The following is a 25,506-nucleotide window of genomic DNA, read 5'->3' on the forward strand; positions in this document are numbered from 1 at the left end:
AAAATGACTCTTATTTGTAGGGGGCGCCACCTACATGACCTTTGACTGTTTTGAAGAGTAATAACTTTTCGATGGTACCTGTATAAAACTACTGACTAAAAAAATATATATTTCCATGCCTTTTTACGTAAAAAATGTCTCTTGGTAAAAATCGCTACGAGCAACCGTTCTCAAGATATTTAAAATGGAAATAGTCAATATATGTCATTATTGACAAAAAATAAGCACATGTTGAATAGTTATTTGACTGAAATAATAAACGTTTATTTTTTTTAAATCATAAATTTTTCTGCGAAAAAATGATGATTAAACAGTTTCTGTTGGACTTTTGGCACAAAAATATTTCAAATTTAAGAGTTCAGTCTAATAACTATTTGGTCAACATGTTTAATTTGTCAATGATGACAGGTATTGATAATTTCAATTTCAAATATCTCGTGAACCATTACTCGTAGCGATTTTTACCAAGAGACCTTTTTTATGTAAAAAAAGTTGTAAATTTATATTTTTTTACTCAGTAGTTTTATACAGAAATGGATGAAAAGTTATTACTCTTCAAACCAGTTAAAGCATATGTAGGTGGCGCCCTCTACAAGTAGGAGTCATATTGACATGAAAATCAAATTTCTCATGTCCAAAAACTGCCAGACACCAATTTTCATCCAAATATTGACGTTACTTCTTAAATTAGGTATTTGGAAAAAATCGAAATAAAAATGAAATTTCTACACCCTGTATCTCCGAAACTAAGCATTTTAGGACATACATTTATACGAACTTTTTTACTTATTTTAGTCTGCAGAATATGCTGCCGAAGTTTCCGGAATACATTTCGGACCACTCTGTATAAAATTCTCGCGTCACAGTTGGAGTTACTCCTCCGAAACGGCTTAACCGATTTTGATGAAATTTTATGTGTATATTCAGTAGGTCAGAGAATAGGTTGTTACCTATTTTTATACCCCTAAGTGATAAGGGTGGTCCATCCCAATTTTTTTTTATTTTTCGGACAATTTTTTATGATGTGACATTAAAAAATACATACAATCCTAAATTTTCACCCTTCTACCATCAAGCGATATTTTTTAATAGTGATGTTAGTAATTCAATCATTTTGAACCCCGTGAATAACTAACCCCTGTAACTAAACTGTTTTCCCATAAAAATTATTTATATGGCAAAACAAAGTTTGCCGGGTCAGCTAGTTTATACAGGGTGGGCCACTGAAAACTTACAATGGCTATAATTTTTAAACCAAAAAAGATATCAAAAAAATAAAAAATACCATTTCTATAACATCGAGGGGGAATACATATGACGTATTTTTTGAACCACTCCGACCTACCCCTTAGGAGGCACCCCTACTCACTTGAAAATCTTAAATGGCAACACCCCACTTGTGGCGTCTTTTTGGAAAGCTCATGAAAAATGCTAAATGATGATCATAAAGTTTTTAGGGTGAAATTGAAAAACTACCCTTACATGAACAATTAGGTGGACATTAATGAAAAAGGTGATTTTTTCAGCATAAGTTACAAATTGGGACCCAGCTAAATGACGCAAATGAAGTATTTTTCAAACCACCCCAACCCACCCCTAGGTGGCACCCTCTCACTACTAATCTGAAGACACTGATACCCCACTTGTGACACTTCTTTGGAAAGCTAATTGAAATTGCTAAACGATGGTCATACAGACTTCAATTTAATTACTGATTCAGTGGAGGGTCCCCTATGGGACCCACTCTTAGTCAAATACAATACAATAATTACTGATTAGTGACAAGAAATGTAGGTGTGACAATTTGAAAGAAATTTAAAATGATAATTTATTTTAATAATTGCTCAAAATGACAGCCGTTTCGTTCCATACAAAAATACAAACGATTTTCAAATTCTTCTCTCACTTTTTGGAAAGTCTCTCTCGGAATATTTCGACATAGAAAAGATGCTCCATCTTGCTGAAAGTGTATAGGGTCTTCATTAAGAGTTATAATAAATGTCTTTGTGCCAGCTTTTTTTTTCTCGCAATGGTTCATGGACACAAAAATAAGTCATTCTATTGATTTTGACACGTTGTGACATTTTTGTTTTATTTTTAGGCTCTATTTTTTTCGTTCTTTTTTATGACAGTCGTTCAGCATTTTTTATACGCTTTCCAAAGAGGTGTCACAAGTGGGGTACTATCTTGAGGTTAGAAGTGACGGGGTGGCACCTAGGGGTGGGTCGGGGTAGTTTGAAAAAAACCTCATTTAGCTGGGTCCCAATTTGTAACTTATGCTGAAAAAATCACTTTTCTCATTAATGTCCACCTAATTTTTCGTGTAAGGGGTAGTTTTTCAATTTCACCCTAAAAACTTTATGATAATCGTTTAGCATTTCTCATGGGCCTTCCAAAAAGGCGCCACAAGTGGGGTGTTGCCATTTAAGATTTTCAAGTGAGTAGTGGTGCCGCCTTAGGGGTAGGTCGGGGTGGTTCAAAAAATACGTCATATGTATTCCCCCTCGATATTATAGAAACGGTATTTTTTATTTTTTTGATATCTTTTTTAGTTTAGAAAATATAGCCATTGTAAGTTTTCAGTGGCCCACCCTGTATAAAAATACTACGTAGAGTCTATTTACCAACAAGTTGCATAAATATTATCTTTATTTTAACTTTGAAAATGCATTTAAAGTCTTCTATTTACACTGCTGCACTGGAGAATGTTGACTCTTCAAATATAGGTGAAAGAAATCAGAAGCTAATCGAAATTATGAACAGCGCACAATATAGAGTTTCACATCTGCAAGTATGAATAAAACCAATAAGATTACTCATGGCAAGAAGATAAATAACAACTACTACATTACTCATGACAAGAAGAAGAAAGCTAAGGGGAGGTTGTTCATCAATTTCAATAGAGCTGAAACAACTTAATAGAGGCATTTCGAAGGCAATTAAACAGGATATAAGAAAATATAACACGGAAAAAATATCCATTATTATAGAAGTGTTACGTTTTTTGTTGGTTCCGTGTGGATAGAAAGTCTAATTTATTTAAGCACTATTTATTTTACAATAACGATAAAACTACTTAAAGAACTATTTATAACTCATTTACTATTTATCTAAGTATTTATCTAAAAGGAATTTATTTTGAATTTAGCGCGGTAACTGTAACTGTACGCGTCGACCGGCTATGTCTGTATTCCTCAGGCCCCAGTCGCGTCGGCTTATATATGAGAGAAACAGACAATCCAGATTTGACTCGAATTTTCTTAGTCGCGTCCTTTGTCTCACCAGCTTCTATTCGTTCTCGAACGGCGCCGGGCGTATTAGTCAGCTTGGACCTTTGTCTATGGCTTAGGCCGAGTTCACACGGGTCCGCAACAGAAGGAACAGCTGAATGAAAGTAAGGAGAAAAACACAAAGGGGAAGAGAAATATTTGCAAATTAAGAAATAAAAACGGACAAATCATAGCGGCCAAAGAAGAAATTCTAAAGGTAGTTAAAGATTTTTATGCTACTAGTGGTGTAGAACACGAAGAAATTCCATACGCATACAAAATCAAGGATCCGAAGATTTGCCATCAGGTATAGTATAACCATTGAGGAAATAAAAAACTCTTTAAAAGATGTAAAGAATAATAAATATCCAGGAGAGGATAGTAAATATGGAGACCCAAAAATATGGAGACCCAAAACTTCTGCAAGCTAAAAAAACTGTTCATGCGCATTATTACCAACCGAATAACCCACAAATTGGACTTGTACGAACCTAGAGAGCAAGCTGGATTGAGAGCTACAAATGATCATCTCCATACGCTACAAATGATCATCTCCAAGTCATTAAGACCCTAATCGAAGAATCTGTGGAATACAAGCCTCTGATTTTGATTTTTGTCGATAACGAGAAGGCGTTTGGTACAATAAATCAACATAAATAAATAATAAATAAATAAATAAATAATGATTTTTATTGTATAAAGAGTAATATTACAAATATAAAATATTACACAATAACTGGTAGGAGTTTGGCGTTAGCCACTCTTCCACTCCACCATAAAATAAAAGTAAATGATTCTGCACTTAGAATTCGAATTATAAAAAAAATGCAAAAGAATAATTACAATAAAGAATATATTTTTTTTAAACAGCTGATCATTAAAACGATTTTAAATTAATTTAATTATTAGACAATAATGTATTATTTTTAATTAGCAAACAAACGATTTTTTATCTCAAATTTAAATCTTGAAAATGGTGAATCTAGTATATCTAGTATTGGGTTTAACAATAAAGGTGCCTTATAGGAAAAACTACATTTAAATTTTGAACTAGAATGCGGCGGGACTGTAAAAGTATTTAATCTAATATCTCTACTATGGATTTCTGATCTTTTTATAAGTAAATTGTATAAATATGGAGGAACTTTATATGTATAGACTTTATATAATAACATAATATAAATATAAAGGTATTGAAAACGTAAAGAGAGTCTAGGCTCATTCAATTTAATTAGGTGAGGGGTTACGTGCTCTCTATATTGTAGATCACAAACAAATCTCGCCGATGCATTTTGTACTCTGTGTATTTTTGCTTGGTTGTAGTTTGTCAAAAAACTGTAATAAATCTGACTACATTAGTCCAAATGTGGATATATCAGCGCCTTTATTAGGTGAAGTTTTGTCGCTTCATCCAACAAAAATTTTAGATTATACATGCTTTTCAGTTTAAACATAGCTTGTTTGTATACTTTATTACAGTGATGTTCGAAAGTCAGGCCGCTGTCTAGGTAAACTGCCAGGTTCTTGGCAACATCGTCCCATTGGATCAGAGTACCACCAATAGATAAATCAAAATTGGAAACAATAAAGTTTCTACTCCTCGCATTACCTACACAAAGTGCATGAGTTTTATTAGAATTTATTATTAGTCCATGGTTACTACACCATGTTTCGTAAGCAGCCAAATCGCGGTTCAAAATAGTAACAGAGTCCCCAGCATCTTCAATGGCAGTTTCCAGATATATCTGTACATCGTCAGCGTACATATGCATTTGACACTTATGAATCGGTGATGGCAAATCAAATGTGTATAATAAAAATAAGAGTGGGCCCAAGATGCTACCCTGGGGCACTCCATTCGTTGTCACGCTAAAGTTGGATAATTCTATACTATTCAGCTTTACTCGTTGTATCCTATCATTTAGATAATCTTCAAACCAAGACAATGCAGCAGTATCACATCCGATGAATCGAAGCTTAGCTAAAAGCAATTGAAAGTTAACCGAATCGAATGCCTTACTCTGATCCAAGAGAACTAACATTGTACACTTAGACCCATCCATGGCGCGAGAAAGATCATCTACAATCTTAAGCAAAGCTGTAGATGCCCCATGTTTAGCACAAAATCCAGATTGGACCGTTGGAAGAATATTGTTAGCCTCCAAAAACTCTAAAATTTGTTTATAAATTATCTTTTCGAATAATTTCGATATAGCCGGTAATATACTGATAGGTCGCAAATCACCAAAAGAACCGGGCGTCAATACCTTAGATATAGGGAGAATATTAGCTGATTTCCATGCACAAGGAAATTTACCAGATATGATTCAGCTGTTGAATATATTTTTGATATGAGCTATGCAGTGTGGCAATACGAGGTTTAGCATTTTTATATTGATATTGTCGGTACCGTAAGCACTAGATTTTATTTCCCTTAGGTTAGTATAAATATCTGTTTCATTAATTAAATTAATACTAAAATGTACATTATTGTACAGTTTGTTGTTTTGATAGTAGCTTAACGTATTAGGATCAACTTTTTAATATCCGGCCGCTGTCAAGAAATAATTATTTATTGCATTAGGGTCACTTAGTTCTTTAGGAATATTAATAGCGATGTTTGATTTTGTAGGAACCCCCCATTCTGAAAAATTCTGCCATAGTTTTTTACCATTATTTTTATTTTGTTCTACAATAAGTTTAAAGTAAGCCTTTTTTTCACATTTTATAGCATTCTTAATATAATTTCTCAGTTCGACATAGTACTGGCGTTTAACAAGAGATTTGTCTTTTAGATATCTTTGAAATGCTTTTCTTTTTAATCCTATAATTTTCTTAATATTATAAGTAATATAAGGTTGATTTCGGCGCGCGGTCTTAACAATGCGTAGCGGGGCATGTTTGTCATATAAAGCACTAATCATATTATTCAATGTATTTGCTCTAACATTTATATCAGCAATGGCGTTAAAGTTATAAGATGCTAAAAGCCTTAACCGAATGCCGAGTAGATCACAGATACATAACAATCATCAGGCACATATACAACAATGCAAAAGCATGTGTGTGGCTCCACGAGAACACAGCAGATTTTAAAATTGAGAAGGGAGTCCGACAAAATTAATCGACGTCTTTTTGCAAAACTCTACCAGCTCATAAAATACATTACTCGTAACTTTGAGATCACCCTGTATAAACATATCGCGTCTATTATGAATATCATATTTACTAGGCTACTAGAAAAATAACAACACGAACGTACCTAGCGATATATAAAAAGTCTGTTTTCTGTTTGAAAATGATGAAGCTAGGTCGCGGTGAAATGTTTGTTTTCCAATCGACACGAACAGATACATTAGAAGACAAATAATGGGGCAAAAGCAAACAAGATCCACGTTAGCTAAATAAATATAAAAAGAAAAATGGAAAACAGTGTACAAGCTAACTGTAAAAAATGTAAAATGCATAGAGTTTTTACTACGCTGCAGTAATTGATTACTAAAATTAGAAAATATATTTGTTTTAATTTTACTATTTTTCAATCAAAAAGTTAGTGTTTGGATTTAAATACAATTAAATAATCTAAGCAACAACTGGTTCCCATTTGGATTCTAATCCAGTAAAAAAAAAGATTTTACAAAAAAAAATATACACAATATTTAACACAATGACTATTAATCATGTAGGTATATTTGATACCAATTAAACTTTTAGTTACGTAATCGAGCGCGATTTTTGAATTCATTGGAATTTAAATCTCCCCCTGGGGATTCAGGTGGTAGCTCTGCTGTAGAAAATGTCAAGTTACCTTATTTATTTATTTATTTCCTAACATTGTCATTCGTTTTGACACTTTAGTTTTGTATATTACGAGTTTTTAGTTTAAATAAATAGCGTTGTGATAATTTAAGCTTAAAAATGTTTACTAGGAGACATTGCAGCCGAACATTGTTCTTTTTAGAACCTCTTTTAGTATAAAGTGTACAAGATAGCTTGATAGCCGTAAAAAACTCATCGCAACTTTATTAGAATATCTTAAACGGGAAAGCGGCAGTAATGGTCCTTTATGTTCCTTAAGTGCTGTTAAGAAGGTGAGTTTTGTTTCCCAATATATTTTGATTAAAAGAAAATATGAAAAGTGGGCAACGCTGTGCCAGTCAAGCTTAATCACGTGACTAAAAGTTTATTTGATAGGAACTATACTGCTATTATAGGCACTGCCTTGGATAACGTATATTGGGGAAAGTATAGTGTCTAAAATAACAACCAAACATTTGTGGAGTTGAATGGAAGTACTTCCGATATATGCCAGATAAGAATATGAGTACGTCAGGGCTGCGTACTGTGCCCAATGCTGTTCAACGTTTACAGCGAATACATTATAACTATTGTACTGGAGGAATTGACAGGAGGTAGCAGAATTCAACTAGATCTTAACGCTATGGCGCAGCTCACCAAAGTTTGGTCGAACAGTCATGTAACAAACTCGACAAAAATCAACTTTGTAAATAGTTTTGCATTGGCGCCTTCGAGATGTGGTGCTGGGGAAGGATGTTGCGAATACCATGTGGACAGCATATCGCACCAATTTCTCGGTCCTTAACGAAATCCATTTGCCACAAAGACTTTCCAGCACTGTCTATAAACGTATCCTTTCCTTCTTCGGCCATGTCAACAAGAGCATGCACATGAAGAGACTTAGGAATACTTGGAACCAATGGACTTGGAATACAAGGAAGACATGCAGGATCCCGTCGCCGAGGCAGAGGCAGATCACCAACCAGGGTGAACATGGTTGAAAAACTTATCAATACCAACCTGAAGGGAGCCGTTTGAAGGACAGAGAACAGGGAAAATCGGAGACAGCCCGTACGTGCTGCCGTCAGGTTCTTATAAAGCCAGAACCAGAGCCACCACACACTGTTTGAGACGTACGGACTTCCATTATACGACGACTATCATTATATAAAATCAAATCCATAACCGAAAAATATTAACTTGAATTATAAATACAGATTTGTTGAGTTTCAGCAAATTGCAGACACGTCAGCTGTTCATCATTGTCGTCTATTTTTAATTTGACCTGCAGTTTCCTTATGATGTCCGTTTTAAGTGTCCAGGTTTCGCATGCATAAGTCATGTCATGACTGATAGTACACATCGCTCAAATGTTTTCTTCTTTAGATAGATTGGCAATCCAGATTTGAATATGATTGAGGTTCTTCCATAAATAACTTCATGCTAACTTAATTCTTCTGTTGATTTCTGGTAGTAGATATCCCGAGCTGTGTATTAATTGTCCAAAATATATATATTCTTCTACTATTTTCAGTGTTGTGTTATTTATTAGAATGTCTTTTCTGTCTACTAGTTACTAGTTCGTTGTTCATTACTTTAGTTTTTGCTAAGTTTATCCTGAGACCTACTTTATTGCTGGCTGTATTTACTTAGTTAATTTGTGCTTGTAGTTCTTCAGAACTATTATTGGCAATCATATGCTATCAGCGAATCTTAGTTGGTCCAGTCCAGTTGACGGAAGATTTCTTCTAATGTTGCTGTAAACAGCTTTGAGGATATCGCGTCTCCTTGTCGTACTCCTTTGCCAGTTGGTAGTTTAAATGTAGGTACTTCAATAACACCACATTTTATTTTGTAGTGTCCTATATTTTATCCAATGCTACTTACTATTTATTCATTATACAGAAAGTCTATCTACAGCATAGATATTAAAAAAAAATTAACTAACAAATATCGTGGACAAAACACTATTAGAGCGTTTCCCAACCAGGCAGTAATAAATAATTTCGGCAAAACGATATTTAAAATGTTCTGAATTAAATTGGCGCTAACAGATTAACCGAAAAACATTTATCTCCATTAAATTCAGATTATTTGGCTTGGAGTGTGATGATTTTGATGTGGTACATATTTGCCTTAAATTAATGTATGTTCTATGTTTATTTGAAGTATGCACAGATATAGGAAGTATGAAAAATGTAAAAAAAATGTAAAGTTTAGAAATCCAGTGTAGTTTTCCATGTTACTTTTTTATTTCATAAGTTTTAGTGTTTAGAGGAAGCGATCGACAATGATCAGAAGATTTAACTCTATGATTTGGCTACTCTGCAAAAACATTGCCAATTGCCACAGAAAATCTGTCTTTTATTTATTTAAAAGATAGTATATAAAGGATAAAACCTCCAAAAAAGAGAATACAAGAAAAGAATAATAATAGATAATTAAATTTGTTGAGCTTTTTGGTCGACAGATACATAATTATAGATTACTATAAAATATTTATACTTTAAAAAATATGCCAGTTTTTTACGTTATAAACAGTTTTCTCCCATACGATAGTATGTTAATAAGGTTGCTATGATCAATATTTGACTATGCATAATATTAAAAAAATAATATTAGTAAATGAAAAAAATCAACAAATATACTATGTTCGTACCTCAAATATGTAAATGAAATATTTAACAAAAATAGATACAATTTCAAACCAGAAGATATGGAAAAATCACTTCTTGTCTATAAAAAAATCATTGTGTCGGAGAAATATCTTAAATATTTGTATATATTTGTAAATATTTGTATATAAGGTGTATAGAATTTTATCTTTGTTATAAGTCATCTAGTCATTCATTGATTTTTTTTTTAAAATAAGGCTAGAGCATCTCATTATTCTTTTTATTTTTTACCATTAAGAAAACTAACCATTTTACTTAATGAATAAAAATCTTTTGTCTACTTGAGATGTTTTATAATTAAAGATAAGGAAGTGAATGTCTCATTTAAAGTGATAGCTTTTATTTTTGTGTCATCTACAATCTTGATATAAGATATAAATGAATAGTCCTTATTATTTATTATACCCTTTCAAGTATATTAAAAAAGTACTTATTTAAAAAGTAAAATAATACAAAGATGCATCAGAAAATAGCCCGTGGTATAGGAATTTTAAAAAAGATCTTTTCTCAAAATTTATATCGAGCTTATATTTTAGCAAATCTGAAAATACAGATCTTATTTCAAATGTTTCTACTCTAAGCAACTGGATTCAAATAAAAAATTATTTTACACCAACAGATACAGATATTATTTAATTTAAAGTTTTATAATAAGAAAACGCTTTAATATTGTTTCATAAAAAATTGTTTTATGATTAAAACTCCTGTTTCAGTCTTAGGTATTTGAATTCTTTTTGGGAAGTACGAAAGTTATATTTAACTTTCAGTTTTGTAAATATGCTTTATAAATAAAGTCTCAAAATAGTTTCATAGAGAAAAAAAAGAGTTAGATAAGCTCATGTCTAAGTATATAGCTTAAAAATTATAAACGTCTATACCGGGTGCGTCTCAAACGTTTTAAATGGCACCCTCCGTATTTTTTTACTTTATTCGATAAAAAATTACATTCTAAGTATAATTACATAGTATATGTCAACTTTTGACATTCTCGCTTAAAAAAACAATCGTATTTTAAATTTCAATCTAGAGTGCCATGACTGTGTTAAAGACACTGCGTTTTAATCAAGGAGCTTTGGAAAATAGATTTGATCGTTTGATGTTTTTCGTGTTTTCTCCTGAACGGTTAAAAGATGCCTAAATCGTATTTTTAATCATATCTTAATTTTTAGCCGACCATACCAATAGCTTTGGTAGGCTATTAGGATCGACAAAAAAAAAGTTTTTTTAATTTCACTCAAAATGAGTTACTTGGGTCATAAATGACCTAAATACAAAATATTTTCATGGTGTCTGTCTGTCTGTGTCTGTCTGTAACACGATAAGTCAAAAACCGCTGAACCGATTTTAACCAAATTTGGCACAAAAGTACTGTGGCACCCTATCCACCATCTGTCCATTAGTTTTTGGTGGGGGTGGGGGGTTGGTAAGGGAGTATGGGACCCCTCCCATAAAAATTTTAAAAAATTGTAACTCCAAAATTACAGTAGCTAGCGAAACGCGGTTTTCAAATTAAGATTAGGAATAATATTTGCAACAAAATTTGTAATAACATCAAAATCAGTCAAAGTCGCAGTTTTCGAGATATTAAAATATTTTAGTATGGGCGGCTATACGTGCCTCCAGGCGCCATTAATTTGGTACCATACACTTGATATTTTGAGTCAAATTGTTGTTACATTTATGGCCAGGGCACTCTAAATTAAAATTTAAAATCCTATTTTTTATTAAAAGTGTCAAAACTTGCTATGTCATTCTATTCAGAATATCACTTTCTATCAAATGAAGTAAAAAAATACCAAGGCGGTCATTCAAAACTATTGAGACGCACCCGGTATAGACGTTTATATTTTTGAAACTAGTGGTTGTCATTTCCGGTGAAACAGGAAGTGACCGAAAATAATTGAGTATGTCAATCAATTTTAATTTATGTCATATGCTAACATACCAAATCTCGTTTTTTATCTGAAAAAATAAAAAAGTTATAGGTGTGGGCCACTTTCGAGACGCACCAAAAGGGTGTACCATAAAATACACGGTCGCTGATATGTATGGAAATGGTCGATTCTTAGGTAAAATATAAGAGGTACCACAAAAAGTTAAATATAAAAGTTATAGGGTTTTTAAATGTCTATTAGCGGGTAATAAATTTAGATATACAGGGTCGGTCATTACGTCGCGACACATCAAAGTTTCATTTTTTTAAAGGGAACCCTGTAAAAAATGAAACTTCGATACATAATTCTGCGGAAACTGTTATACTTAATGATATTTGACATTAGTTTTCAAGTTATCATTTATACATAGATGTATAAAATGAGATTATATCAGGTTCTAGTTTGATAATTAGTTTTATATTTTATTTCTCTTTTTGGAGTAAGTTTTAACTTTCAGTTTTGTAAAAAAGTAAAGTAAGTTTAACTTTCAGTTTTGTAAAAAAAGGGCTTTCTAAAGAGTTAAATTTCAAAATAGTTTTATGAAGTTTCATAGAATAAAAAAGTTAGATAAGCTTATGTCGAAGTAATTAACTTGATATAGATTTAACACTTAACATCTATTTCTAATTCTAGGGTATCCCAAAATATATTCTTGCAAATTTACACACAGAGGGTAAGTAATTTTTACAATTTTAAAGATATTAAAAAAAGTGAAATTGTCAGAAAATTAAAAAATCTTCAACAGTATTTTTGATTTCTACCGATGAAACCGTGATATGTTTTTGATGTAAGTATTTGTTATCTAATAAAAAAGTAAATTAAAATATTTTTTTACCTTTTAACTTGGACGTGGTCTATCTGGGGGCATACTATCTTCAGGTTCTTCGGCGTCGACTGGCTTCGATCCGCACAATTCGGCGCCGCGACGGCCACTGTTGCGGCAGGATCCGCGTCCTGAAGGACTTCTTCGGCAGCAGGACCGTTACACCGGTGGTCGGTGTTGTCGTTTTTTCCACGAAACGGCAACGCTGCTCGCGAAACAATCGTAAATTTGTTTTATCGCGATTTTATTACCAGTAAAAACTGCCGATGTGTCGATGTGATAATTATATCGGACAATTTTGGTACACTATGAAGTGCTTTACATTTTTATTATAAAAAAACATTTTAGAATCACATATTGAATTAGATAACTACCCACGTGGGTATAACTACCCCTAGAATCAAAATTAGCCCTCCCAGATGTTTGGTGTGGTTCAATAAAACCACGTGATATAGTGCGATTCTACGAGCAAAGCTGGGCCCGTATTCTGCAACTTTGAAAACGCTAAGCGCTTTTAGACGCTCAGCGTATATGACGTTAATTTTCGCTGAGCGCGCACTTAACTAACGATTTCAGTATTCTCGTCTGACGCGCTTAGCGTCTTTTCTGATTGCGGTAAGCGCTTTGAAAACTGTTGCCTTAAAGGATCGTTTTGCTTGTCGAACTGTCAGAAAATCAAAAATATTGTGATTTTGTGCGTTATCTTGCACTTTAGTGAAAATTACTACTTCTTCTACAAATTCCTCAATAAGTAATTGATAGTTTACAACTTGGCAGCTATAAATATTGTTCAAAACATCGACAATGCTGAGAAACGTCTTCAACACTTCCCTCGTATAATAAGAATAATGACATATCCATAGAAAAATAGCTTGACATAACTCAACAATAGGTTATGAAATTCACGTAACATTGACATTTTTTATTGTTACATCCGTCAGTTATCAAGTTTTGACTATTATTACCAAAGATTATTACCTACATTAGAAATTGTGATGTTGCCAATATGTGCTCAACGAGTATCCAGAACACGATTCGCATGGCAACGAGAATACCAAAATCGACTTCCTTGCGTTTCGCTGATCGAATACTTGCGCTCACCGCTTTGAAAGCGTAACGTTTTTATGTCAAAGTTACAGAATACGGGCCCTGAGCAACAATCGTCAGTTCCTCATGGTAGATCACCAAGGTTATTGATATTAGTTTTAAGTTTTTGATATTGTTTTATTAGAAATAAAAACGCGATCCACAAAAGAAAAAAAGTAATTTTTACTCCAAATAGAACATGCAAATTTTTTTTCTAACGTCACAAATAATTTGTTAAACAATTTCGAATGTTGCCAAATAATATAAAAAGATTTAAAAGTAGTATCTCGTAGGTAATTATATATAGAGAAACTATGGTTACACTCGTTGAATTTGACACTTTATGTCAATTTAATAATACATTTTCGTAATATTCTGCTAGGCGCATAGATAAATGCAACAAGTTTAGATTGGAAAGCCCGTAAAAATTTTAGGTCGCGAAATTATTTTGGGTCGCGACCGTTATATGCGATCTGGCGCTGCTACAGCGGTCGCTAAGAACAACGGCAAACAAAAACAGAAGTAATTTTCTCTTGTCAAAGTCAGAATCTTCAAAAATCATAATAAGCTTTCAAAATCTAAACCGCTCTTATTAAAGAAATTCCGAAAAGTGTTTATAGCGTCCATTTTCAAAGTAATTATTGCTATCTTGTGAGTTTAATTCAAGTTTTATTTACTCCAACCGGTTATAATTGTGAAAAAGTGGCATTAAAAACTTAAAAAGCTGTGCTGTGAACTGTGAACTGCAAAAACCATCGTGGATCGTGGCATAACGTCAGTTTGCAATGTTTCATAGGTATTTCATACATGCGTCCTTATATAAAATAAAGTTTCTTGTACGCAACACACTGTATTTTATTTATAAAATTCTATAAAATTAAACGAAAATAATAGTAAATTTGAATAAACAATATTTGGGCGATATAATTCCGGAAAAAGCCGAACCGCTCCGAAATTTTCAAAAGTTTTGGGTCGCGACCGTTGCAAGAATAGCACCAAATAGTGTTTACATTGTCCTTATGGGCACTTTCCAATGGCTAGGCGTAAAAGTGCTTACTTTTATACCTATAGACGTTAAAATGACTTTTTTAAATCACCTCGCAAAAATTAATACTATTGTAACGTTTGAAAAAAAATACAAAAATGTTCTTAGATTAAGTTAGTATATTGCACAAAGACTGTTGTATGTATTCTTCCATAGATAACATAGTAAACTAATATGTTACATAGATTACTATGTATCAATAGTAAACTATGTTCTATGTTACATAGATTACTATGTTATCTATGATTCTAAAAAAACCGCACATCGATACCTGTTACCGTTTCGGAGTTACGGGGTGTTTTTCAAAAATGTGCATTTTTAACAAATCGCTGTAACTTTTTTGCTATGGAAAATTTTGAATTTTTATGAAAACATCTCCAAAGCACCTTTTTACGTAGAATTTAATGGTAGAAGTACAATTTTTTTAAAATTTATAATTTAAGAGTTATCAACAGAAAATTTGATTTTTTATATGCGACACCCTGTATCTTTTTAATTCATTGAAAAGAATTTAAAATTACCTTTCCAAATATAGCTTACCTGATATTTTGCTCTATTCCTCTTCGAGATAAAGGTTTTTTTAAAAACTCGCCAACTTTGAATAAGTAGGCTTTGAAAGGTGCCCACTGTAATACCAGAAAAATTCTAGCTGTGAGCAGCAATTGAAACGAAAATAATATTTTCAAAGAGAGATGTAGAATTTTATAACAATTTAAACTATATTTAACAACATTAATATATGAACACATTTAAACTATATCTAATAACAATAAAAATAAATAGCAAACCAAGACATGATATTTTGCTATAGGTGATGTTCGGTACGGAATTCATTAACTCAGTAGAGTTGAAAGATAACCTCGCATAACCGCTAAGTACTTCTAATTCTTGTCTAGATTATTATTAGCTATTCATTATTCTCGAAATTGGCTGCAAAAATTTGCTGATAACTTCAGCGTTCTGAGGCGGTGCCTCGTTTTGCTGAAAAAATATGTTTTCGAGTTCCTTAGTATTAGGGGCAGATCATCAATAAAGGGTCCAAAGCCTACTAATTAAAAGTGGCGAACTTTTAAAAATTCTGTATTTTGAAGAAGACTATAACAAAATATTAAGTGTGCTGTATTTTTGGAAAGGTAATTTTAAATTATTTTCAGTTAATTAAAAATATACAGGATGTCTCAAATAAAAAATCATTTTTTCTCTTAATAACTCCTTAAATTATCAATTTAAAAAAAATGTACTTCATACCATTAAATTCTACATAAAAAGGGTACTTTGGAAATGTTTTCATAAAAATACAAAATTTTCCATATCAAAAAAGTTATAGCGATTTGTTAAAAATGAACATTATTAAAAACACCCCGTAACAGTAACAAATATCGATGTGCAGTTTTTACTACCATGTTTTTGATAAAAATTGAGCTCCAGAGACATTAGTTTTTTTCTCTATCTATAGATACTAATCTTAATCTTAACCAATCTTTATTATGTACAGGGTGGGTCAAATTGAACGCTTTTAAAGGGAAACACCCTATTCTAGGAATAGAAAGGGTGTTTCCCTTTATATTCCTAGAATAGGCCTTTCTATTCCTAGAATAGGGTGTTTCCCTTTAAAAGCGGTCAATTTGACCCACCCTGTACATAATAAAGATTGGTTAAGATTAATATTAGTATTAATTTCATGGTATTATTAAGAACGGTCCACACTTGCTATATAACACTGCTATATAGCAGTTATATAACATGTTACATATTTTTTAGTTATATTTAGCAAATTTCTTTGCTATATAACTTGCTAGATATTATCCATTTGTAGTCGGTAAAGATCAAAAGATGTTGGGTAACACTGCTATTGTAACATGAAACAACGCGTCCACACTTGCTATATTTCTAGTTTAGCCGCTCATATTTTCAGGGACGTACGCGACAGAATCTTATGTGGTGAGCTGATATTGGTTTGTTTATTTACTGATCAATAATACAGTATGATTGAAAAAATAAACTGCGTCCAGTCGGCCTCCCGTCTAGTTGGCTTAGACATGACGATCGATGACATTCCCAGCCATCGCTGACGACATTTTTTTCGATCGTATGGTTCTTATAGTCAACTAATTAAGTTGTATAGAGATCATACAGTGTTATAGGATATCCGTGGTCCCTCATTTAAAGTGAAATAAAAAAGCAAAAAAAATTGCAAAAAGTATGTATTTGAAAAGAGAAAAAGTTGAGAAAAAAATGCGTTATCTAATAGGCCAGTTCCAGATCTCCTTTTTCGAAGGTTTCAATAATTATTTAAATATCCTCGGGGGAACAAAAGAAATACAAATCAGGTACTGGTTTACAGTTACATCTGCTGGATCTGTGTCTATGAAAGGAATGCGGGCAAAAAACATTTAAATAAACAGCAATATATTTTATACGTCGATTTGACGAGTGCGTCACCGCAAATCGCTCCGCCCACTCACTTTATTGGCTACTTGCAAATTTGTCGAATTTTTATTGATGGGACGCGTCGTCTAATTTTTTACGAAAAACATCGAGAAAATATCGTTTCCCCTCTCATGGATACCCCGGAGCTACAGAACGGACAGACGTACTGTAGATGAAGTGGATAATTCAAAATGGTTTGCTTTTAAGTTATTAATGCTTTTAAAAGACAGAAACACACCACGAGAACAGCCGTATTGAAAAGATAAGCTAATTGAGTTCAACTGTATCTAGATCTTGCTGGTAGGCTATGGCGGACTCAAAAACGGTTTTTTTCTCGACTTTCTTTCCCCTTGTTCAAAAATAATTACGCACGCCGCTGCTGCGAGCTCAACCTCTTTCTGAACCGCTGAACCTCTTTCTGAACCGCCAAAACGATTCATGACCACGAAAACTATAATGTGGACGGCTCCCGGTTTTTTAACATGTTACATGTAACTTGTTAAATAGCAATGTTATATAACATGTTACTAAATGTGGACCCTCCTTTTAATAAAAAACGAAAAAATATTATGAACAAAAAATCACTGATTCTTGGTAAAAAATTGGTATTATCTTCAAACCAATATTACCTTAGAAGCCTCAGGGCCCTAAAGTTGGTGTCTAGTTGTACTAAACGCCCCTAAGTACTGAAGTTACACTGTACTAAATCATGATGCTGTCATGAAAAAGCTCTAGGTGCGCCGATTATGTTAGACTTAATCTTGGACCAAATAGACCAAATAATCTCACTCTTATACCAAAAAAATTTTCGAACGAACACTTTCGACCAGCTATTAGTCCAACTTTTACAATGCGCTTTGGTAAATACTCGCCTTCTGTCTTTATTCAGTACATCTAATTTTACTAAGTGTTGGCCGTACTCTTCGTCCACATGAAAACCGGAACCCAAGACCAAAAATGCCGACCCTTAGTATTATATTATATTTTTCTTATATAATGTTTAAGTCATGTCTCATGACTTATATTATTATAGGCTAGGCCAACAAATTCTTTCTTCTTTTAAATTAAAAAAAATATAAATATATATATATATATATATATATATATATATATATATATATATATATATATATATATATATATATATATATATATATATATATATATATATAGCATATATATATATATATATATATATATATATATATATATATATATATATATATATATATATATATATATATATATATATATATATATATATATATATATATATATTTATATTTAGAGTATTTCAAAAATTTCAACGGCTATGCAGATACTCGCGGTATTATATATATATTATTTTTAGCATTGTTTAAAAAATTATTAAAAATAGAAGAACTGTCCTGAAATCAAAAATAAATTAAGTATTTACTTTAGATAGTCTACTTACTTTGCTATAAATATCGTAATCTTAATTCATACAGGGTGTTCAAAATTCTACGCCAAACTTTCTAAAATATAAAATAATTTTTCTTGTTTTTTTTTAATGGAACACCCTGTATATTATTTTTTTAATAGATGGAGAATTAAAAAATATACATTTTTTGTCTTTAGAGTATTTCAAAAATTTTAACGGCTACGCAGATATTCGCGGTATTATTTTATATGGCTCTTTCAATGTTAAAATTTAAAATACGAGAGAAAAATCATTGGGTAACTTTGATAAAAGTTTACTGTGGAAAATATCATATGAAATATAAAACCCCAAATATCTGTGAAACCGTTAAAAATTTTGAAATACTCTAAATGTAATAAATGTTCATTTTTTAATTCTACATCTATCAAAAAAATAGTATACAAGGTGTTCAAAAAAAAACAAATAAAATTTATATTTTAGAAAGTTTGAGGTAGATGTTTGAATACACTGTATGATTTCAGATTACGATATTTATAGCAAAATAAGTACCGACTGTCAAAAGTAAATGCCTAGTATGTTTTGATTTGGGGATAGTTGTATTTTTAATTTTTTTTGAAGAGCTGAAAAATATATATTTTTTAATTATTTATTAATACCTCTCAAACTATCGAAATATATTTAATATCTTGGGATTATGTAAAGTGACAAAATTGTATAGACAAAAATGCAATAATATACAGGGTGTTCCACTCCCACTCTTTCACAGCTAATATTTGAATAAGTATTGACTTTTATTAAAAATATATAAAAAAGGCTTATTGTTTGCATCTTTGCAATAGTGCATAATAAATAGCTATTGATGATTGTTCTAAGCGTTTTTATATTTTATGTATTTGTCAAAAAACAACTATTCAGCGTCAAGTATATTTATTAATAAATAATTATTTAAAATAATATCACAATAAACTAAAGTACAAATTCACCATAGGTGGTGTCACAGTCATATAAAAAAGCAGTACACGTCTTTTAAACTATATTATATGCCAATTTTACAATAACAAACAAAATTCTTATGGACCCTTGATTAAAACTTGATATCTTCTGATGATATTGAATTATTTAAAAAAAAAGAAAAACACTTAACATTTATATTTTTGTCTTTTGTACTATTGATTTGCAATTTACGTAATAATTCAAATACCTACGATGATCTGTCATTCACATATTGTAAAATACCATTTTCGACAACTTGTTTATTAACTCCATTTCTAACTAAAATTGATACCACCCCTAACCTGTTAATATCATAGATGTTACGGCTTTCATCATCAAAAAATATCATTTCATCGAAGTGCCTATTTGATTCCCTTTTAATACTGAAAAGACAGAAAAATATATACACTTTGATTTTATACATATTTTTATATCACTCACTTATTAAAATGTGTTACTTTACTGCCTGGAAATATTTCCTTATAAGTAAAATACTTCTCCCAACCGAACAATTGAATTAATTGTTCTGCTCCTTTAATTTCTGACGTTCTTGAAGCTACTCCCAATTCATATCCTAAAGCTTTTAAGTTGCTGAGCACTTCTGGTACTTCTGGGTAACACTTTATTTTAGAACCATAGGAATCCACTATACTACCATTTTTTCTAAAACAAATGGACTTTACTAACCATAGTTTAATATTAGTAAAACAGTTACATTCTAAATGGTGGTGTAACGTGAGTATCTACCCAAAAAGGCCATAATGTATAGTCTAGATTAAAAAAATACACATTAAACTTCCTTATCCTAATGGATTTTAAGTTTTACTATATTTACCCAAGTCAAACACTATTATTTTCAGTCTATCCACTTTCATTGTGCAAGTAATAATAATAAATAAATTAAGAAAGAAAAAAAGTTTCATAAAGTTTATAACATTGATAAAAAAACTTTTCAAATACGTCAACTTTGACCTTTAAATTCTAAATTCTATCAAAATTTATTTCTAATTGAATTAAGTCCAGCATAGCCAATAGTACATTTAGTTGCATAAAATATACACTAATAAAATCACCAAGTCAACATCATAGGGATCATAGGCAACTAACAAAACATGTTAGTAAAATAGTGAGGTTATAAACGATTTAAATAAATTTGAATTTAAATGTAAAAAGGCATTAAAATTAAACAATACAAACGATAATTAAACAAATGGATAGTTTTACCCTTACAAAACAAGGCGCTGAAGCGCGCTTATACCAAGGTACATATCTAGGAAGACCTACAATAATTAAAGAAAGATTTATTAAAAAGTATAGGCACAAACACTTGGATGATTCCTTAACTAAAGAACGAATAAAAGCCGAAACTAAAGCTATTGTTCGATGTAAAAGCGTTGGGATACGCACACCTGCAATATATTTAGTAGATTTTGAACGCAGAATGGTTTTTATGGAACATTTGTTACACAGTATTACCTTGAAAGATTTCATTGAGACTACTTCCTTCGAGAAGCTTTCTAAGCTGGCAATTTCTATTGGAACTATCCTGGGACGAATGCACGAAGGCAATATAATACATGGGGATTTAACATCATCAAATATTTTACTTATGAACGTGCATAATAAGGATAAATTTGATGATTTAAAAGACTTAAAAATAGTATTAATTGACTTTGGATTGTCGCATGTGGATTGTAGTGCAGAAGATAAAGGAGTTGATTTGTATGTTTTAGAAAGAGCTTTAGTTAGTACTCATGCTGTAGCAGATCAAATATTTCCAAAAATTATTGAGGGCTACAGAGGTTATTATAAAAAAGGTTTCAAAGAGATACTAGCCAAGTATGAAGCTATAAGAGCAAGAGGCAGAAAAAGAACCATGGTGGGTTAATTGTAATTTTTAATATATTTTACAAAATAAAGTGTTTCTATGTTTGTTGTAACTGTTTTGTTACGCCTATTACAGGAAATATACCTGAATGTTAATGTTACTTTAAAAGATTTGAAACGTTTATTTGATGCACAAAAAATTAAGAAGTTGGATATAAGTTGAACAAATTTATTTTTTAAATTTAAAATACATAATTTTTGAATCTATGTAATAAAATATTGGATAACATATATAATATTTGCCCTTGATCATATATTATGATACCACAGAAGATCGTTCAGTACTTCTGTGGCATCGTCATATTTATTAGCGAATTGTCAGGTAACTTAATGCCAAGTAAACGGATGAAAGAAGATTAGTCATATTTGTAAAATATATATGATATTCTTAGTTTTATATTCAACCAAAAACGTATTTGTATTCAACCAACTTCTGGTTTATGATTTATTTCTTTTTTATTCTCTTCTGTGGTTTATTTCAAATTTTCGAAAGTCAAAATGAGATCATTTGATCATTGAGATTTGAGATCTTGAACTTGAATTTAAATGAGATAACCTAGTGCAGCTCTATTCTGTAATGTCTGTAATGCAGATATGGTAAAATAGCTACAATTATAAAAACGTTTTAATACATAATAGTAGGTATTTATAGAAATGAGATTTCGTCGTTTTGCTGGTCTTAATGGTATTGAACTAGCGTTAATGACATTCATAGGAGTTGTATCTGGAATATACATTTGGAGACCAGTCTTTACAACCGAAAACGTTGATTTAAGAACTGAAGTAAAAACAGAAAACAGTGATCAGAATCAAGAGTAAAAGATGAGTTTCGGGTCTAGTTACAAAGCATGGGCCAGTAAACAAAAAGGCAACCCACAAATGCTTGTCGTAACATTTGTAGGGTTTACCCTAGGCGTCTACCTATTACACAAAACCGTTTATAAACCATATAAAAGGCAAAAAATCCTTGAAGAAGCCGAAGCTTACGCACAACATATTTATGATCTAGAAACCAAGAAAATGTAGTATTTGAATAAAAGTTAGTAGTAGTTTGTTAATGGTTTATTTTAATAAATCTTTTATTACACATTTATAATACATTAATATAAATAGTTACGAAGCTAACTTTAAAAACAATATTTATTACAGAATAAAGAATGATAAGCTTTGGAAAAGAGTTTTATCAAATTTAAAAATTCAACGATCATAAAAATTCACATTGAATCATATATCATCAGTTATAAATTTAAAAATCTGCAATCTGAATATTCGATACAAGGGCCATCAGGTGTACGACGAATATAGTCTTCTTTACAGAAACATCCAGGGTTACAACCTGGTTTACAGGTTGTGAATTGACGATTTACGCAATGTGCCACACAAAAAGAACCACAAGCTTCATAAGTTTCATTAACACCACAAATTACTGTGAAATTAAAATTATATTAATATTGAGACAAATTTAATTAAAAATGTTGTGCTTGTATACTTAAAGCTTTATTATACCTTATTGTTACTTTATTACTTCTTTATAGGTATATATAAATTGCTAGTTTATAATTTTATTTTGAACATAATAGATAATTTTAAAATTTAAGTTTTATAAAAATCCTGACTGTCTATAGGTATATTTAATTCTTATTTACCTTTATTATCCTCTGCAATGCTTGGAGAAAATACCACTGTACTTAAAAATACAGAAAAAAGAACTGAAATAAGTATTCCTTGCATTTTGATATTTGTGAACTATTACTACAGCAAAATGGCAAAGAATAATGAAACTACATAGATTGTTTTCAAAAACAAACCTCTTATATAATGTTTTAAAAATACAGATTATAACTAATTACCACATATTAAATTTACACATAAACGTTAAATAGCATGTTTATTTTTTGTTTAGATATAGGAAATTAATATAAAAAACAATTAAAAAGTAATTTCACAGAACTTAAAAAATGAATAAACATAATAACTTTTTAGCATTAATACATGATAAATGTGGGGATAATTCAAAATAAATTCATCCAATATTTATTGAAAATCTAAAGTTCAAGGGCACAATACTGTATTATTAAAAAAATCACAGATCAGATGCAGTTGAGAAGCAACCATTTTAAAATAAAATGTGTATGAAAGTAAGTGACACCTCATAAAATATACATATATGTTCTTATTCTACTTAAAAGTTATTTTTTTTAAACTGAAGTATAAGTATAGTAATGCAGAAATATTTAGTTATTGCCATGGTTGCTTTACATTTTGAAAAAAAATACTAATCTAATTATTGATTTAGTTATCTACAAGTTGTTGTTGTATATTAATTGTCTAATTATTGATAAATTTTTATTTGGGCTAATGATCTACATACGCTTAGTTAAATTACAGGCAAACTGATTGGCATATGAATATTCAAATATAAAAGTTTTTTGATAGTGTATCTCTATACCAGAATAATTATTTGAATTTGACTTTTAAAAATATAAGAAACTTCTATAAAAGCGTTAATTAAATACGCCATACAGTCAGACACCAAGTAAAACTATACCTAGGTGTTCAATATGAAACTTCTTTTTGTTGTATTTATTTCGCTCATTTATTTGGTCAATGGAAAATATTTAAATGGTAAGAAATAAAAGGAATATACATACTATTTTTTTCTAAAATAATTAAGTTACTTTTTAGGGCCTAATTCTTGCGGTCCTAATGAAAGATTTTACTGTGGGGCTCCGTGCATTGCTACTTGTACCAACAGACAATATGCAAACTGTGGTGATACTTGTAAGGAAAGATGTTTTTGTGAAGATGGGTATATACGTAAAACTCTTGATGGCCCATGCATAAAAATTAAAGATTGTAGATTTATTTAAAATTTATTAGTTTTCATGATAATAAAATAATACTTATTATTGATTGGTAATTTTCAGTTTATGTATTTTTTTGTTCATTTTCTATTCTTTATCCCATTATATTAATAATTATAAGTTTACTAGCTAAAATACAATAAAAAAAAATAACTAAATCATCCTTTTAGTATACGACGTATCACAATTTGAATTAAAGTCGATCAAGTAAAAACAAAATTCTTATCATGAATAACTTATATAAGTTGTCTTATTATTTATAACTTGAGAGTAATAATTTTATGTAATATCCATTATAAGTATCATAGATAACAGAGCTGATAGACTTTTCTAAGGGAAGGGTATTTTGGGGTATTCCATATCACTTGTGAGATACTTCAAGTAAAATTGTTTGAAGTAAATCCATAATGCTCCGTATATGTATACGCTATTAGGATCTAAACACCCTAACGATTTAGTGTGATTATAAGGGTATTATTAAAAAAATAAATAAATAAACTCTTACTCAATAAGTTGTAATATTTATATCTAGATATTTAATTTAATTCGCCATTTTGTCAAGAATAGCATTGAAATTTCAAGTGTTATATAACGATAAATTACCGAATAGTGTATTGTATAAATTCATATTTAGAGATAAATTACTTGAGAAATTAATAATGGTTGAAGTAATTTTAGAAAAGTTTTGATTTTTTTTTCTATTTTTGGCCACTTGTCTATTACGACATTCAGCCAGCTTATTTCTTATTATTTAATTCATAGATAAATGCAACAAGTTTAGATTGGAAAGCCCGTAAAAATTTTAGGTCGCGAAATTATTTTGGGTCGCGACCGTTATACGCGATCTGGAGCTGCTATAGTGGTCGCTAAGAACAACGGCAAACAAAAAGAGAAATAATTTTCTCTTGTCAATGTCAGAATCTTCAAAAAATCATAATAGTCTTTCAACATCTAAACCGCTCTCGTTAAAGAAATTCGAAAAGTGTTTATAACATCCATTTTCAAAGTAATTATTGCTATTTTGTGTTTAATTCAAGTTTTATTTACTCCAACCGGTGATAATTGTAAAAAGTGCATTAAAAACTTAAAAAAGCTGTGCTGTGAACTGTGAACTGCAAAAATCATCGTGGATCGTGGCATAACGTCGGTTTCCAATGTTTCATAGGTATTTCATACATGCGCCCTTTTATAAAATAAAGTTTCTTGTATGCAACACACTGTATTTATTTAAAACCATTAAGAAAAAATCAGTAAATGATAATTTTTAATTCTAATGTAAATATATAAATAAATGTTTTAT

General features: G+C 30.8%; 3 protein-coding genes and 2 long non-coding RNA genes across 5 annotated transcripts in view; 2 read left to right on the forward strand and 3 right to left on the reverse strand.

Moving 5' to 3' along the window:
- The window catches only part of LOC115874818 (sodium-dependent serotonin transporter), an 88,069-nt gene extending 75,485 nt beyond the window's left edge, over window positions 1-12,584 (reverse strand). Inside the window, exon 1 of the mRNA XM_030890117.1 lies at window positions 12,512-12,584. The gene's annotated coding sequence lies outside the window, so the exon portion shown is untranslated. The remainder of the gene's footprint in view (window positions 1-12,511) is intronic.
- A 6,788-nt stretch (window positions 12,585-19,372) lies between these two features.
- LOC115874821 (magnesium-dependent phosphatase 1-like) lies at window positions 19,373-20,460 on the reverse strand. Its single transcript, XM_030890119.1, has 4 exons — window positions 20,291-20,460; window positions 20,171-20,225; window positions 19,897-20,118; window positions 19,373-19,838 (listed from the first exon to the last, which is right to left on the reverse strand). The coding sequence occupies exons 1-4, from the start codon at window positions 20,376-20,378 to the stop codon at window positions 19,664-19,666; spliced, it is 540 nt and encodes a 179-aa protein (XP_030745979.1). The 5' UTR covers window positions 20,379-20,460; the 3' UTR covers window positions 19,373-19,663.
- Window positions 20,461-20,530: 70 nt separating this feature from the next.
- LOC115874820 (EKC/KEOPS complex subunit TP53RK-like) lies at window positions 20,531-21,388 on the forward strand. The gene has a single exon (XM_030890118.1). The coding sequence runs from the start codon at window positions 20,666-20,668 to the stop codon at window positions 21,341-21,343; it is 678 nt and encodes a 225-aa protein (XP_030745978.1). The 5' UTR covers window positions 20,531-20,665; the 3' UTR covers window positions 21,344-21,388.
- A 378-nt stretch (window positions 21,389-21,766) lies between these two features.
- On the forward strand, window positions 21,767-22,394 carry LOC115874822. The gene is made up of 2 exons (XR_004048909.1): window positions 21,767-21,939; window positions 21,995-22,394. It is a non-coding gene; the product is annotated as an uncharacterized LOC115874822 (long non-coding RNA).
- LOC115874823 lies at window positions 22,390-23,365 on the reverse strand. The gene is made up of 2 exons (XR_004048910.1): window positions 22,989-23,365; window positions 22,390-22,768 (listed from the first exon to the last, which is right to left on the reverse strand). It is a non-coding gene; the product is annotated as an uncharacterized LOC115874823 (long non-coding RNA).
- Between the last annotated feature and the right edge of the window lie 2,141 nt (window positions 23,366-25,506).

Source organism: Sitophilus oryzae, unplaced genomic scaffold, assembly GCF_002938485.1.
Source record: "Sitophilus oryzae breed Bouriz unplaced genomic scaffold, Soryzae_2.0 scaffold_1297_pilon_pilon, whole genome shotgun sequence".
Classification (NCBI taxonomy): domain Eukaryota; kingdom Metazoa; phylum Arthropoda; class Insecta; order Coleoptera; family Curculionidae; genus Sitophilus; species Sitophilus oryzae.